The sequence below is a fragment of the Macrobrachium nipponense genome, chromosome 24 (assembly GCF_015104395.2).
Source record: "Macrobrachium nipponense isolate FS-2020 chromosome 24, ASM1510439v2, whole genome shotgun sequence".
In the NCBI taxonomy this organism is placed as follows: Eukaryota; Metazoa; Arthropoda; class Malacostraca; order Decapoda; family Palaemonidae; genus Macrobrachium; species Macrobrachium nipponense.
Window position 1 is genome coordinate 18,165,134 of NC_061091.1, and position 18,631 is coordinate 18,183,764.

At 37.6% G+C, this 18,631-nt stretch overlaps 1 protein-coding gene across 1 annotated transcript in view; it reads right to left on the bottom strand.

Moving 5' to 3' along the window:
- The window catches only part of LOC135205492 (ubiquitin carboxyl-terminal hydrolase 32-like), a gene marked incomplete in the record, with an annotated part of 352,787 nt that overhangs the window by 145,058 nt on the left and 189,098 nt on the right, over positions 1 to 18,631 (bottom strand). The window contains 4 exon segments of the mRNA XM_064236209.1: positions 1,407 to 1,542; positions 6,701 to 6,886; positions 11,251 to 11,393; positions 11,531 to 11,698. Of these exon segments, the coding sequence (XP_064092279.1) occupies positions 1,407 to 1,542; positions 6,701 to 6,886; positions 11,251 to 11,393; positions 11,531 to 11,698 (633 nt within the window).

Genomic DNA, 18,631 nt, shown 5'->3' on the forward strand with positions numbered 1-18,631 from the left:
AATAAGGTTTACGTCCTGTTCTATATTCTCAATAAGCTTTTCCTGAACTGAGAAGAGAGTGGAAGGCAGAGCTAAAGAGGAAGCATCAGTAATAACTAAAGCATTAGCAAAGTGAAAGCCTAGACTAAGTGTGGATAACTACAGATGAAGGACCTGGAGAAGGTGGAGAAATGACAGGTTGATAACCTGACCTAACCAATTCCTTTCGCAATCTATCTGCTTCCTTTCTCTTCTTATACTAAAGAACTTGAGCAGAAAGTCCTTTGAAAATTCCTATTTCCTCATATCTATTCTTAAGATCAAACTTTATACCATTGCAGTCAGCATAAACAGTGTGGATATCCTAAAAAGTCAACATTCTGCTTATATAGTAATCATTCCACAGAACCTGATGTTCTTACCCTTGATTCCAGTGGAGGCCTCCTGGCCATGAAATACCAACACATGCCTATTCACAATGGGAAAAAGGAGTATTCTGATGAGCTAAAACATTTGAAACAAACCTGATGGAGAACACCTGCACTAGACAAGTCACCTGGCCAGCCATTAGATCTTTTGTTTGAGTGCCGACTCGCCTATCAGCACAGAGATACAAGCTAACTTTAACAGTAGGTGAGATTCATCCCAAAAAAACAATAACCTAAACGAATAACATTAAGTATGTTAACTGAACTTTCTGATCAAGGCTTAACTCTTCTCCCCGTAAAAATCATTTCTAGCTTTTTATTCATGTTTCATATCTGACATTGACAAAACTACTCATATCCAACAATGTTGAGGTTGCTATATGGTAAATATCTACATCAATGGCTTTTTTTCAATTCAACAAAGAACAGACTGAAGAAATGACAACAAGCCACTGTACAGTTCAGAACATCATTACAATATATGGGTAATATGTGGCCTTGTTAAGGCAAAGAATGCCATTTCAAATTACAAGGCAAGCTTACTTGTGAGCACTCCTACGTCTGTGGGTAGTTGAAATGGCTTTATATACCTTCATATTTACATCATAATGTCTTGGCTTTAAAAAATCTACAAAATCTCATGATGTTGTTTATGAATAGAATAAACCAATTACAGGTATCTTCTATGTAACCACTGTTTAGTTAGCTCAAAAGACAATGTAATGAGAAAATGGTGTACAAACTTCTCTTATTGCTGCTGTTATTGCAATGACACACAACAGCAGGTTAAATATTTAAACCTAAAAGTGTTGAGAACCCTCTGGCACTGAAAAAGAATTTACAAATGCAACAAACATTACTGCTACTTACATATTGACTGGACGCCAAAAAATTCTTTTTAAATATTTAATTAGTGGTGCTATTCCACTCTTGCCTCAGTTACATACAATCTACAGTGATCAAGGTGGATTCAGAACTGAAAATTCATAACATGCTTACTTTATTTGCATTTGGTTCAACAAGAGGAGAGTTGTCAATAGCAGGTGGTCTTGATGGCGCTATCAAAGGCCCTGGACTAGTTGCGGCACGCCTTGTTAACCGAGGTGAATGACTTGGACTCGACGTACTGCTGCTTCTGCAAAAGAGAAAAGTAAAATGAGCAAGGGGAAATTTAACTCTTTACAACCAACAAATTAAAAAATAAAGAAAATTCAACTAACTCTGTGAACTTATCACAACTGAAAAAAAAACTTCAAAAAGTAAAAAATCAGTTTAACAAAAAACATTTCTTTTCATACAAACTCATTGATCATATAAAGTATTCCAGAAATCCAAAATAGGACCTCCTTAGACCTCACCTGAGTCCTTTTATGAGCCAGTTCAAGATGTGTAACTACTTCATATCTGCATGAGCACTTCATTCCCTCTGGATTTTTATATGTAAAAAGCAGACCAAAGGGATAGAGTTACTATGAGCAACTGTTTAAGCAGGCAGGCCACCTCACTGTTTTATGTAGAATATAGGCAGTACAGCATGAACAAAGGGGTGGAAGATGGGCTTTTAGTACTATATATTTGATAGATTTCCTGAAGAGTTTCATATGAAGCCCATCAATCATCGAGTCAAAAGCAAAAAATAGGTAAGAGGTAGAGCAGTTTTGACTGCAAACCTTTGTAATGGTCAAATGGATAAAATGGAGCTCACGGAGTAATGTAAGTAGCTGAATACCCAAATAGTCATAATTGGTTTTGACTTAAAATACATATATACATATATAAAAAACGGGGCGCAGAGCCAAACTAATCATTCGGATGAGACTGATGCTCATGACTCCACAGTAGTATGTCTCTTGAGATTTAATTTCAATTTCCACTCCCAGGTAGGCTTTCAGCCTGACAGTGGAGTCAGTCATCTTCTCCAATCTCTTCTGTTTTCAAATATTCCATCTCTTCTAAGCTCTTCAATTGTTGGCACGTTATGCTTTGTCAGGATCTCCTCCACTCAATCCTTCCAGCACTTACGAGGTCTACCTCTCAATCTCCTTCCTTAGATATCCAGTTCCATCTTCTCTTTGCAATTCTATTTTCATCCATTCTCATTAGATGATCTAGCCATCTCAGCTGTCCCCTCTCATTATTTATTCATCAAAGGTGCCACTCCTACTATTCTAACAATTTCATTTCTCATTCTATCTCTCCTTGTTTTGTTATTATTGTTCTCAGGATTTTCTCTCTGAGGCTTGAATCCTACTTCTGTCTACTTGTCACTGTCCAGCTCTCTATCTTTATGTTACTATTGGTATTAACAATCCCTCAAATATAGCTTTCCTTACTTCTCTAGTACATACGCATCTATCACCACTGGATAAATAGCTATAGAGCATCGGTTATATTTCTTTATTCTTTCAGTGATTTCCTCTCTTTTCTTATTGCCTTTATCTGTAAACACATGTCTTAGATATCTGAAAGAGCAGGTGTCCTTTATCATTGCATTCCTTATCATGATGCTTGTTGATGCTTGAGGTTGTTTAGTGACTGTTAACACTTCTGCTTTTCCTACATTCATTCTTAGTCCCACTTCTTTAAACAATCATTGCAGCATACCAGTATGAACAAGAGTGGAGAAAGTACACTTCCCTGTTTGACACTCTTTATTACACTAACCATTTATTTTTGCATCTGGTCCTTACAATATTTACGCAAAGTTCGTATGTGCTCTTTACTGCAGTCTCCAACCTACCACCAAGTACATAAACCCCTCCCAAACATCTCATAATTTGTTTCTGGGTACTTTTTATTTTTTTTATTTTTAATTTATATAGATTTTTGGCATTATGCCAAGCACTGGGGCAACTAAGGCCATTCAGTGCTGAAACGAAAATGGACAGTATAAGGTTTGAAAGGTGTAACAGGAAGAAAACTTCACAGTTACACTATGAAACAATTGTTAGGAGAGGGTGGACAGTAAGATGGAAGAAAGAGAATATGAACAGAGGTACAGTAAAAGGAATGAAAGTAGTTGCAGCTAGGGGCCAAACGGACGCTGCAAAGAACCTTAAGTAATGCCTACATTACACTGAAAGAGGTGCAGTGATGGCGCTACCCCCGTAAGGGGGTTTCTTGGTACCGAGTCAAATGCTTTTTCTAGGTCAATAAAAGCTATAAACATTGGCCTATTGTATTCCCATGATAGTTCAATGACAAGTCTCAGGGTGAATATGAGATATGTGTTTCTATCCTTTCTGTATCCATGTTGTTCTTCACCTAACTGAGGTTCAGTGATATGGTATGACTTCTTTTCTACAATTCTTTCATAAAGTTTTGCTGCATGATATATGAGCGTTATACCTCCATAGTTTTCACATTTACGTGAATCACCTTTAGCTTTATAAAGTGGGACAGAAATGTCTTCCCCAGTCTTCTGTAAATTTGCTCCCTGGCCAAAATGATATAAATAAGTCATATAGTATCTCTTTGCCAGGTCTCCTCCCTCTTCAAACAATTCAATTGGCATACCATACCCAGGGCTTTTTCCATTTTTCGTCTTTCTCAAGGCACTATCAAACTCTTGGTACATATTCACTTCTTCCATATTTTTGTTATCAAATAGAAAGATATACTGAATATCCTGAGAATGAATGACACATGAATAATGGTGATGGTTAAAAGCAAGATGAGAAAGAGGAATGCACTGCATCTTCCACCAAAAAAAAGAAAGAAAGAAAAAAATTGTCCACAGCAAACAGCAGCCTCAACAAGTACAAACCCCATTTCTTCACTAGCAAGGGTTTATTGGTGTTTCTACATATACTTGAATTCAGGATGGCTGAAATCATAATGTTACTTTGCAAGCTAAGGATGGGCCTTGATTTCAGGAGTAGCAACTCTTACTAGGACAACACTACCTTCTTAAACACTTGAATAGCCTGAAGAATAAGCAGCTTCAGCCTGTGAGGAACTGTTCTTGGAGACATGTTTCCTCCAATTATTAGCTGAAAAGAAGACCCTAAAAAGTAATCTACAGTGTTGAATACTAAAGTTGAAACGGAAAATGAAACTGTGATTTGATCATGAGCATCAACCACTTAGGTTGAAAAAGAAGTGAAAAACATGCCAGCAATAGACCAATCTCTTTTATGTGAGATAACTGACAAATACAGCAACTCCTCCACATGCCTTGAACACAAAAAACCCAAAAGAAATGAAATTTTCATGGTGACATGAAATAGAAGACATTTCTTGAGGTATCTCATAAAGAGCTCTAGTGAGGCTTATGAGGTCTATGGAGGTCCCATTTTGATGGCTGGAGTGACGGCAGATTCTCCTGAGGTCCCTGGATGCAGTCACTTGATTATCCTAAGTTCCAGCTCTTGTGTATGGACTACTTTGCAGCCTTTCACTGCAAACACCAACAATTTCTGGAAGTCCAAATGAAGTCTGCAATTAGAGGAATAAAAGCATTAAGTGTACCGATATCCCTTTCAACAAACTAACAAAAGAATCTGCCCCATTTCACAGGGAGCAAGTAATGGTTGAGGGTTAGCAAGAATGAGAAATTGCTACAGCAACAAATTCTGAAAAGCTTTTACCCAAGTCACGCCAGAAAACCTCCAGGTGAGAAGGCTCAAGGTTTTTGTTTATCCTGTGGATGTTTGCTGGGCTCTGGGATGGCCAAATAACAATGAGAAATGGGTTCACATAGCAATTCCAATGTGGTCAAAATAAAGAAATCAGCATCAACTTGCAGTTGGAGGCTCTGAGCTTCCTTTTGCCTGATTAGATCAAAAAGAGGAAAGATCAAGTCTTGAAGTCCTAATTTAATATATTGGGAGTTTGAATGGAAATGTCATTCAAAAACCGACTTCAGCTCTCAAGCTGGTACCTTTTGTGCTGCAACCACAGGTTTACCTAGCATAGTTTTCTCTCATTCAGAAGTCAGTGAGATTTATGAATCTCCCCGCCATTTGCATCAAGTATACTTCAGGTGAAATATCTCTTGTACATAAAATGCACAATGTAAATAAAAAAGAAAAAAACTTTTGAGCATGCACTTACTACACTGCCAAAATTTTGGCTGGATAAAATTAAATCCCAATTATGGTCCAAAAGAAAAAGTTGAATAGACAGCTGGCAAAACAGAATTTTAAAGTATATAAAATTATACAAAAATTAACTCTGGAAAATAAGTTAAAATACAAATCAACCAGTACTTTACAAACAGCAAACATGAGGTAACCCAGTGAACTCACCTCTTAGCACTAGCTACAGTCCAAATATTTGGGTAGTGTACCAAGATATTAAATATATAAAAATTAAAGGAAAACTTCAAAGAATTGTTAAGAATACCTGAGATATGCACAAAAGAAGAGTAGCAAAATTCACAAATTCAATGTAAAATTAAATAGAAAATAAACGAAGATTGCTAGATTAAAGATGGTTATTGTAATACCTTTTGATAAAAGATGAAGGAAAGGTTAGGGTGAAGACAAGGAGGTCAAAAGAGTATAATGATCTAAATGAAAATAAATGACGATGGCTTTACAGCATCTGTGATGGCTACAACACAGAGACATAAACAATGGATCTGGAATGAAAGGTCAACCATTTGCTTAAAAGGTTGCTTTTTAGCTCTTCTGCCAAAACTATATATCAACTATATCTTGTGTCCATAAGACATTAAGACATGTCTGAGGCCATTCAGACAGTGAATGTGGACTTCATATGACTGATGGGTTTGCGATGGAACAAACTGAAATCTGTATATCAAAAAGTACTCGCATATTTGTCTTTTTTTCATGAAGAAAATGGTAAGATATATTTGTGTCTAGAAATTACTAATTCAAAGAATATTTTGTAATAAATTTTACTGAAAAAACTCTTGACACTACACAAGGTGCAACATAAGCTTTATGAAACTTGCATGTAATAACTTGGATAAAATTCAGCTTTGTAAGGTAAGAGAAGCTTTTTTTTACTCTCATATAAAGATCAAGGAAATGGATGGAGAGTAAAAGTCAGAAAGAAATGTAGCTGGGGCAATAGGGGCATTGCAAAGAACCTCTGGTACTGTCTAAAGTGAGCTATGCAGGGCATACTTTACAAATCACACCCTGCTCCGATGCCTTTCAATATAGTCATTTATTGTATCATAGGGAAGGCTGTGGCAGGCATTTGTGAGATTTGGCAATCTGAAGGGGCCTGGGAACCTAATCATCATGAATAAAGAGGGACAGCAATAGAATATGCTGCATGTGAAAAAAAAAATACATAAACACAGCACAAAAATAATGTACCTGCTGGCTTCATGATTATAAACAGCCAAGTTGCCAGAACTAAAATTCTTTCTCGGACTGGAACCAGCCTGTGAATGACGCTGAAGCGAATTCTGACGAGACCCAGATGAGCCCTCGCTTTCCAGACTTGCCAGAGAGACAGAGTCAGCTAAACCCAAACTGTTTATACTTGTCACCAACACACTCCTACAATAAGTTGAAACGTTACTGACAAAGTTGCATTTTTCAATTCAGTATGGCTTTTGTATCAAAACCATGACCCTTAGTTTTATCAGTTTGTCAGATGAAAAAATTATAATCATGAAAGTCATAAAAAATACAATTTAACTGTAAAAAAAAGGACAGAAATGTTTTAATTTATAAACATAATGACAAAAAAAAAAACTGAAAAATAATTAGTAGTTCAGCCCACTTCCTCTCTTCTCATCCATCCTACAAATAGAGATGTTCTTCCAGGTGAATAGATTTCAAACAGCTATGTGCTTAGAAAATTAAACAGTATTATGCTTGTCAACTTACTAAACAAAGAAAAGAAGTACCTGTATAATACATACTGTTAAGCAATAAGACTCTTTCAGTTGGGATTACTGAAGTTACACACCATGTTCTATGATAGGGTTTTTTTTCAATAATGAGATTTAGTTACACTGGGCATACATAATATCAGAGGAAATGTAATATTACTGCTTGACATTGATCCATATTTTCTGCTGAATATTTCATGCATCATGGTATGCACACTGCTTTCAGAAGATTCGATACACTAACTTCTGAATATCTTGAAGACATGCCTTATTGAAAAGGTCAGTCACTTCCTGTCAAACCACACCACTTTCTGCATTTATACAAACTGCTGAGCAATTGTTAGTCATTCAAATAAAAGAACGTGAAAGAAAGAAAGGCTATCTTTCATTCTACAACTGTTACAATACAGACAGTAATTCATGCAGAAAGAGCAGATGGAAAACACAAAACATCAAATTGTGGTAATATTTTGTGAATGTACACCATCTACAGTGGCTTCTTTAGTACACAGGCCGCCATTTTATTACCAATTACACCAACAAAAAACTTTTCTGAAAGAAGAGAATTACAAGACACGGGCAAAGGTAACTAAATTTAGCTGAAATTATCAAACACTTCACATTCAATAACACTTGACTCAATCAACTAAACACTTCATGCTTATAAGCTGCTGTTAAGAGCTTTTAATAATCATGTAGGGAAGCTAAGAATTTTTCATCACTATAATGGACAGCATATAATGAATATTTGGGAACATGAATGCAATGACATTTCAAAACATGAGGACATCCTTTGTGTTGTAATCAGCCTTTTCCTATTCAATCACACTGCACTGCATATATATATTTTATATTTTCAGTGTCTCCTATTCAATCTTTATTTTTCATAAATACAAACTTCTCAGGTTTGGCCATTATGCATAACTGAAAGTGGCAAAAAACATCTGGAGTACAATAGCACTTCAAAGATGAGAAAGATATCCAGATATTAAATGTTATTTCACATGCTTTTACAATCACTTTTAACTGTGACACTGAAAAATGTGCCCATTGGAGGAGAGGAGAGGAAAGGATGCAGTTATCATCATGAACCCTTTAGCAGAGGTTTACACAAAGGGAAAGTTCTCTCTGCTCCCCTCTTTTCCTTGCATTTTAAGCCTGATTTTCCATCAGGTTTTTATCATCTGCTGCCCGATTTCTCCCAAATTTCTTGAGCCTTCACAGACACCTTTACCTTTTGTGCTTTTTTTATTGTTTCTAATCTCTTCTTGTAACACGTCAAAAGCATCTCAATCTTCGATTGCCATCCATTTTTAACTGCTGGACACACCCATCTTTTCATAATTCATCATTCATGATACAATGTTATCATTGCACTCTTGCAATGGATCTTGGCATTTTTTGGTCACACCTTTTCAACAAGTCAACCCAATGTATTTGCGGGGGTTAGAGAAACCATCCTCAACTACTGAAAATCCGCGATACATTGGTAGTAGCCCCTTCGAAAAACTCTTAAACATAACTGTTTATTTTAATAATGTACCCTGCATACCTTAAACTAAAATGCTTATAACTACCTATTTTAATAGTTCAAATACCAAATATACCTTAAACTATCATCCTAAAATACAATCACTTCAAAGTCCTTACAATACCCTTGAAAATATATGGCTTACAATTACTTGTAAAAACTACTCAAGTTACCCCTGAGAGAGAGAGAGAGAGAGAGAGAGAGAGAGAGAGAGAGAGAGAGAGAGAGAGAGAGAGACTCTTTACCCAGGTGCTACCCTTTATGGTCAATATATCAAGATGATTGACAGTTAGCCCTACATCTCCCCCCCTCCCCCCCTGTGGGATACTCCGTAAAAGTAAAGACTGAGAAAAGCAAGGAATTGTGCTAAAATCTTACCTAATTTACTATATTTTCCTTAATGAATTAAAAAATTTTCTGTGTTTACATTAATATAGTTATATTTGGTAATCAGTAAATAATTCTTTTATCATAAAAAACGTATGTAGTAACAAAAATAAAATTAAAATGTACATAATTTAGTGAATATTGCTTTAAGAAAAAATCCGGTGAATAGTATACACAGAAAAATCAGCTAATAACTGAAGCCTGCAAACGCTAAACCACAATACGTATAGCAGGGGTTCACTGTACATATCTCCTCCATTGTCCTTTTTAGTCCTCATTTTTCTCCCAAGCAGAGGAATGTGGGCTTTGTGAAACCATCATAAGCCTTTGTTTTCTCTACTCTTTCCATTTCATCGAGGTTACGGCTACTTTTTTTTTAACTGCCCTCTTAACCACTGCTTCCCTATGCAGTGTCCCCTTACTTAACAGACATGTTCTCTTAGACTTGCCTTTGATCCAGTAACCATATCTTTATTTTGCACTTGATATACATTATTAAATATCTATATAATACAAAAACTGTTTCTTTAAATCTCAGCTATCAGAGCCCTTACAGTCACGGGAGCTACAAACGTACTTTCCTACTGCAAAATATCAAACTAGCTACTGTGCATGGAGGCAAAAAACCCTGAAACCCTTCAGCTGTTATTATATGCTACAGGAGATATCAGCAAGTTACTAAAAATGGTTCTTTGGTATCCACAAGATCACCATTCATAAAAATGTCTCCTCCCACCCTAAAGGGATTTCTACCCCCAAAAGAAAGGGGGCAGCATTAAATAAATTATCACCTTGAGCAACTCCCGTTACTTCCAAAGATGAATGAATGGAAGAAAAGGAAGGAAACAAGACATCAATGGATGACGATGCAGATGGAAAAAATCTGGAAAAAGGGGAAGCCTACAATGCTCCCTGTTCTTGTAGAAATTCTTCCACTGCATAACAGGCCCGGAACAACACTGTGGGCATGGATTGGTTACTTTACAAAAATTAGCATGACACCTACTGCAAGTAGTATAGGGGTCAGTCAAGGTGGAGGCTAGGAAGCATGAGCACAGGAATCCTGGAAGGCCAGGGCACATGCATTGACACGCCTGCAACTTCTTAGAATCGTAGGGGGATCCACAGACTCCCAAAAACACAAAAAAGTAGGATGGAATCACAGGGTATCCAAAACTAAACCAGCTTGGAGGGAGGAGAGCATAAGCAAACACACGCTTTCCATGGTGATTGAAGAATGACTTAAATGTGTCATGGGGTTCATGCTTGGTCAGTTACCACTCTTCACCTCTTCTACATATTAGATGCCACAGATTCCTTGCATATACAATCTTTGAATGTTTTTTTAACTGGTTTCCAGTTGGCACCTGAAAATTTATCATATTGTTAAGACCGAAGGTTTGTTCCGCATATGAACAAACATTTTTTGACAAAAGTGTAGCATCAGGATCTACATCCCATACAAAGAAACCAGGTACATGTATACCTACACAAAAGTCACAAAAAACAAGAACAATGGTTAATTTTTAATAAAATACTGCAATATTCAAGATATGCTTAACAGAATATAGAACCAAACACACTAATAATATCCAGTCATACAGTTCCAGGCAAATGTATAACCAAGACAAAAAAAAAAAAAAAAAAAAAAAAAAAAAAAAAACCTGGTTCACAAATGAAGCGAAACTTCAAAAATAAACACAAAACATAAGCAAAATAATTTTTAAAAATATAAATTTGTAAGTACAAGATTAATTATAGGGCAATATAACTAACTATAAATCAAAGCAATAACAAAACTGAATATTGGTTTAACAGGAAGTTAGACGGGAGATGGGTCTCCATGACAAAGGCGCTTCTAACCTGCCTTTCAATGAATAACTTGCAATTTATCAATGCACTTTGACACAGGCAAAACACAAAGGTTGGTATTTTGTACAGAAATATGCATTTCACAGTAAGGTAACATTCCACCAAATGGTAAAAGGTGAACAGAGAATGCTAATACTATAAAGGAGATATAATAAAAACTAAGTACTAATCTTTATGCATTACTAAACATTTTTCACCTGTGAAAAATAAGGGGCTACAAATACAAGTTTACTTACGAATTTCCATCTGAAGCAACTGTTCCTTCAGAATTAGCAGATTTTTTTTGTAACTTTGTTCTTTTGAGTGACCCATACTGAGAATTTGCTGGTGAACTGCTGTGTGACGATGGGCTGATTGCACTGTTTTCTACCCCAGAGACCTAAGAAAGATGGAACAAATTCAATTTAATTCTGTAATAGAAGATGCAAGTTGCTATCAGAACTAAGAATGAATCAAATAACCATCTCAATGTTACTTTTCCATGTCAAGACAAGAGAAGGTCTTCCTAGTACTTACCTGATGACTGACATACTCAAACCACAGGTTCCACCACTGTTCATTAATGATATACCAAAACTGTCCTATGGTAAGAGATTTGCTCTCTGCTCTTCGCAACCATCCAAGAACAATTTCTTTCTCTTCATTTCTACTGCTAGGTTTCAGGCCAAGGACAATATGGCACACCTACAATAAAACCAATATCCATTATCAATTTCACCCTCTTATTAAATATGACACTTAAATTTTCCTATGAAAGCTGGAAATTAAAAAATAATGAATTTAGTGAAAATGTTATTTTCATGATAAAATCAAGTTTCATATAAACTTACTATGTTGTGTAGTACCTCAAACTTCAAACATAATCCTTTCCAGAAGGTGGATAACAAAATAAATTTTATTTACATTTTACAAGAATAATCAATGGAATCGATAGTGTGTGTATCCGATTATGTCACAGAGAGAGAGAGAGAGAGAGAGAGAGAGAGAGAGAGAGAGAGAGAGAGAGAGAGAGAGAGATATTATTACGTGTTTACACTTGGATCTTAAGGGGGCCAGTCGGAACCCTTATATATGAAGGTATAGGGCAAAAAGTGCAAAGTCATTAAAAAATTCACGGAGCTTTGTTTGGCAATGGAGAATACGTATACGAAATATTTCGTCATAATTCCTCTTACTTTCGTAGTTACAGGGTAATTAGTAAACGTACCTCAATAAGCCAAAAACATTGATCTGTACAAGAAAATGCAATATTTCTTCTGTTATCGTAACTTTTGATAATTATCGTCAAAGAAATTGTGTGCAATGGCATCTGTAGAGATTCCATGAGGTGGCAGGAGGGAACTTAGTCAGTTTACCACCTTCCAATGCAGGAGAAACCTCTTGTAGTGTACACATTCGAGTTTCACCTCTGACATTTCGCTTGCTTTTACGTATCTTTATCTTTGTTTCGGCAAGAATTTCATCATACCAATGAGGAAAAGACTAGCAAAACATCTCGCTAACATACAGACGAAGAAAATTGGCTCTAATATGATTACAGAATATCATAATATACGTGATATTAGCTTAGTTAGTGAAGAGAGAGAGTTAGGAACGCCCCCGTCTTGCCTGACACACACGTCATGCAGTACCCCAGACTATGGTCTTTGAGCAAAGGGATCTTCAATTATGATAAGTAACTTAGTTTTGGTTTATTAATACCCAAAAAGGAATATGAAATTCATAATAATCATGATTATTAACTTGTCTTTGTAAAAAGAGAGTACACGTTTGAGTTTCACTTCTGAAATTCTCTTGATTTTAAGTCTGTTTACCTTTGTTTCGGCAAGAATTTAATCATGCCAAAGAGGAAAATACAAGGAAAACATCTCGCTAACATACAGAAGAAGAAAATTCGCTGTAATAAGCCGAGTTAGTGAGGGAGAGAGAGAGAGAGTTGCATAGGAAGGAGTGCCCCGTCTTGCCTGATGCAGTGCCCCAGGCTACGATATAGGAGCAAAGGGATCATCATTTATGATTAAATTATGATGAATAACATAGTTTTGGTTTATTAATACACAAAAAAGAAATATACATTCATAATAATCATTATTTATTAACATTGTCTTCATAAAAATACAAAGGAAAACTTTGAACGCCCGTATCTCAAAATTATACTTACTGACCTTCAAATTCTATCTTCTCACTTAGTTTTAAAGCTATAGCACTGAAATTTGGTATATAACTCAGAAAGACATTAGTATAGAACAATTAAATAAAGCCCTTTTCTCCAATTTTTGTTTCACCTTATCTTTGTAAAAAAAATTTCCTAATTTATAGGGGTTATTTTTTTACCATAACGAAAAAATTTTTACCATAACGAAAAATTCATATCTAGGAAAAAAATTACTTAGAAAAAAAACTCCTTTCATTTGATTGAAGGTCTACATCAAGTCTATATATGGTAGTAATCCCAGGTCTTAATATTAAATATCAAGGGAGGAGATAGAATTTGATAAATGGTAATTTTCGGGATAAACCACCCTGGCGTCACAAAACCAAAGGTCAGAGGCAAAAATCATATGCGGTTTGGAGATGTCCCAAGTCACCTTATCAAGTGGTATGAATATCAAAGTCCTGTCCTTAAAAAATAGCATTAGCCGGCTTGCCCCCTTAAGTGCATGAAAAATCACAATTTTTGAAAGTAAATTGTATTTTTCCTAACTATACAAACCTGAGGTCCTTTACGTAAGGATATACTGTTCAGTTGCCAGATGGACTGGTCCTAAGATTTACTTACAAGGTAGTTCGGCAGTAACTGCTTGTCCGATAGTTGGGAGTCCCGCCCGACTGGAGGTAAACATACCACTTTGCTTTAGGCCCAGGAACAGAGTGAGGGGTGGCATGAGGTGGGACTATATGTAAAGGACCTCAGGTTTGTATGGTTAGAAAAATACAATTTACTTTCAAAACTTGTGATTTGTTCCGACACGTTATACAAATCATTGGTCCTTTACATAAGGAAGACTCACTTATTGGTGGGAGGAATCTGAGTCTTGTGAACAGACTGGTGTTCGCCCAACCTGGGTTCCCTTCCTGGTCGTAAGAGCAAGGGGGGGAAACCTAGCCTCTGTCCAACTGATCGGAGTGTGAACTGCAGGATCAATGGTCAGACCTCTGGATCAATTCATAAGAGGGAGGCAAGTGTACCTCTTATGAATAGCAAGCAAGAACTATTGTCCTAAGTAAGAAGCCAAATATAAAGCATTGGGTTTCTTTCTTACTGCTGTCCGCTTCCCCCTTGCTAGGGAAGGGACGGATAAACGCTTCTATCCCTAATGAAAGGGATAGAATGGAGCTTGCCTGCATCGTCGTCCTGTCCAGCGTTGTGACGACCGCTACCCTCTGCCCTCAGGGAGAAGGAAGAAAAGAGGAGGAAGAGGAGCCAGTCACACAGTCATTCACTCTCCACTCATGTGGTATCACAATGACGAGATGCTACCTTGTCTTGTAAAGGAGCTGGGTAAGCTACACAACTTGTTGAGCAGCCACCATGGATCCCAAGGAATGAGTGGGGACGGCCCCCACTTTATCGTCTCAAACATGCCTCTGCCCCTGACCCTATTTCCCCTACCTCTTGCCGCACTACTCTGAAAAGGCCGTTGTTGAGCAAGCTTCTTCCTTGAAGAGACCAACTGTGTAGGTTTAGGCACAGGAGCTGCTCTCACAATCTTCCACAATGTAGGTTGTTGGGTCTGTCTCCTAATATTAGGGCTAGTCAAAGTTGACTTACTTACTACTGCCTGCTGAACTAGCCTATCATTCTTATCTGTCCTCTGTCTGTCAATGGCTGCCTCCAATGTATCCTTCGGCAACAGCAATTTTGATTCTAAAATATCACTATTCCATAGTGACAATAAGGAATCCACATCTACTGAACGGGCCAGCCTTGGCAAGGGCCATATCACTTCTCATCAAAAAAATATTTGCCCATATATTTGCACTCAGATTTGTTATGTATAAGATGGCTTTAGAACTAGATTAAGGCAATCTGATAAAAGCCATCTCATCCACCAAACTCCCTGTCAAAGCAGACAAAGTGATTTTGGTCAAAGCTGTAGACCACAACTCCAACCAAGATGCTGTCTGAAAGATTGAAGATGCCATCATCTCTAAAGCAGCAGTTTCTTGACAAGTTCCAAAGTTGGGCCAGGTCTTAATCACACGACATCTGGAACAATCTGCCTATGATGAAGAAGAGGAGCTGAACAAAACTAGAAAGATCTGTTTGACCTTAATGAGTTTTCCGCCCCGCAGTCAACAAATTCACATGTCATAAAACCAAATTCGCATGACTGGAACATGGTAACTCAAAGAAAGTCTTAACATCCTTTTTAGGTCCTAGCAGTGCTTCGATAACTGTAGGAGTGATCGTGGAAGGAGTTTCAGTCCTCTTAAAGGTTACTGAAGTAACGAATCAGATCTATAACCCCTTCATAAGAGGAAAGGAAATCCTGGTTATCCAATTCCTCCACCTTATGTGGGTGACTTGCCAAAGTGCAGGGAACAGGAAGATCTCAAAAGACTTAATTGCTCTAGAAAATGAAGAACCTCTCTCGCTCAATGGATGTGAATCTCCCCATGGCCTGGTCGAGTCATGTCCAAGGTCTTGGCAAGACGAACATTGGCCATTCTCCCTGCTCCCCAATCCTGACTGTGAACGTTGGCTTCTCCTTACATCCGACTGTTCCCGAGATGAATCACAACCATGCCTTCCCCAGCTCATTCAGTCGTGACTCACTGAAGAGGAACCATAAACACTACTGGGTGAATGCGACCTGGATCGACAGTCCGACGGAGGACTACTAATACTATCCCCTGTAGGCCTAGAAACATCATGGATGTTTGCCACTACATGTACGTTCACCACTGCATGGTTGTTCTCAGAAGAACCTGTAACCCGGGATCTCCTGATTGGAGCACTGCATCCTCCCTCTGAACTTTACTTAGTCAAAGAGGTGAAACTGGTAATACTTCACATTTCCTGTTACCAAGAGGCCTTAGCGTATCCAAGGTCATCGTACAAATGCTCTCCACAAACATCCGTACGGAATTTGAAGTCTCCCAACATTGTCCACAGCAGTACATATGGTCACAGTCCAGAGCTAAGGAGGTAGAGGTCCAACTATGTACTATGTCCTTAGTCTTTTGAGAAAGAACGAACGTGGGCAAACCATGTCCATGAATAGCTGACTCCTTTGGAGTCACTGCTGATTCGGAACACGTCTCTTGACTGTGATATAACTATACCGGCTCAAAGAAGAAGAAATAGTCCTTCTTTTCTTGACACTAGGATCAGACAAGAAGTCCCTGATTCTCCAACACTTAACTGGAGGCTATACAGGGGAAACGGACAACTGCAATATTGACGATGACACAGAAGACACGTCTCTTCTTCTTATGAGCATGAATACATTTCTCTTCAATTAAATGAATCTAGTCTTTCCATCACCGCCTTGACTAGGAAATCCGTAGATGGGGTATGTAACGACGTCCTTGTAACGGTAGGCTGTGATGTCACGGAGGGATCTGGCTGTAACATCAAAACAGCAAACGAATCACATGAAGAGTATGCTGGTACTACTGTGGGCAAAACAAGGGGCAACCCAAAATGGAGACTCGGCAGAGAAGGAACAGGCAGAGTAGATAGTACAGGGTAGCAGGAAGCCAAGCAATGGGACAATAGGCCATCCAAGGTGGGTACTCCTGAGAGGCTAGCGATGCCCAAACACTTGCCATCTTCTGCGCATCAAAGACATAGATGGTGATGCCCTTCCTTCCCCGAAGGAAAAGACGAGGCAAAATTAGACAAAAAATCTCCGGAACCCCTCCTGATACTTCCCTCAATGAATTATTGGAAGAACAGAAAGGGTAAGGGAAAAATCTAGTACAGACACCAAAGCAACTGGAATAGGCCTCTTGAAAGAAGGAGTAGTCTCAACAAGAGGCTAAACAAAAGATGAAGATGAAGGGCCAACCAACATCGATAGCATCTTCATCTTCCTCTTGGGCAGACCTTACTCAGAGAACCTCTTCCACTGATCCACCGACTAAGAACAACATTCTGAACAAGGATCAGGGCTATTACATACATTTACTCTGCACCTACTCATGTTGAATGAGGATCTGCATTCATGAAGGCTAGGAAGTGTGAACAAGGGAAACCACCTACACCAGGGCATAGCCTGCAAGGCTTCTTGGATTTAGTAGTAGAGCTGCTAGCAGAAGTGTTATGGGAATCCATGATAACTCCACTCTTCGTCACAAACACACAAAATCCTCACACAAAACAGAGAGAAACAGGAAAACAAAGAACCAGCTGTTAGGCAGGAGAAAGAGAACAGGGCGATAAGAAGAAAACTGGGACGGACATCATGAGGCCCAACTTGGGTCGGTCATTGTTCCACGTAGCTTATGATAGAGGACAGATGCTGCCAGTTCCTTGCATATACAATGCTACTGAATTTTTTACCAATTTCCAGGTGGCATGAAGATTTATCCTAAGGTTAAGACACCAGGTCTGTTCCATAATCTTAATAAAATTTTACAAACCTGTGAAATATGACAAATTTTTAAAGTAATTTGTATTTTTCCTAACATGCAAACCTAGAAAACTGGTCGTTAATGGGGCTGGCCGGCTAATGCCATTCTTTAAGGACAGGACTTTGATATTCATACCACTTAATAAGGTGACTTGAGACATCTCCAAACCGCATATGATTTTCGCCTCTGACCTTCGGTTTTGTAATGCCAGGGCGATTTATCCCAAAAATAACCATTTTTCAAATTCTATCTCCTCCCTTGATATTTAATATTAAGACCTGGGATTATTACCATATATAGACCTGATGTAGACCTCCAATCAAATGAGGAGTTTTTTTTCTAAGTCATTTTTTTGATAGATATGAATTTTTCATTATGGTAAAAAAATAAACCCTATAAATTAGGAAAACAAAATTTATAAAAAAAAGACATAACAAAAATTGGAAAAAAGGGCTTCATTTGATTGTTCTATAATGTCTTTCTGAGTTATATACCACATTCCAATGTTATAGCTTTAAAACTAAGTGAGAAGATAGATTTTGAAGGTCAATAACTATAGTTTTGAGATACGGGCGTTCAAAGTTTTTCTTCGTATTTTTATAACGACAATGTTAATAAATAATGATTATTATGAATGTATATTTCTTTTTTGTGTATTAATAAACCAAAACTTTTATTTATCATAATTTAATCATAAATGATGATCCCTTTGCTCATATATCGTAGCTTGGGGCACTGCGTCAGGCAAGACGGGGCACTCCTTCCTACGCAACTCTCTCTCTCTCTCTCTCTCTCTCGCTCTCTCTCTCTCTCTTCCTCTCTCTCTCTCTCTCTCTCTCTCTCTCTCTCTCTCTCTCTCTCTCTGAAAACATCTTGAAAATAATTGAAGAAGTTCCAAATAAAATCCAAGTGGTCAAGAGACTCATAAAGAAAATATACATAAACCAACATATTCCGACAAAAGAAAATGAATAAGGTGAATCTTGTGAATATCCTAATTGATGCCATTAGGTTCCCTCAAAAAGAATGCCAAAA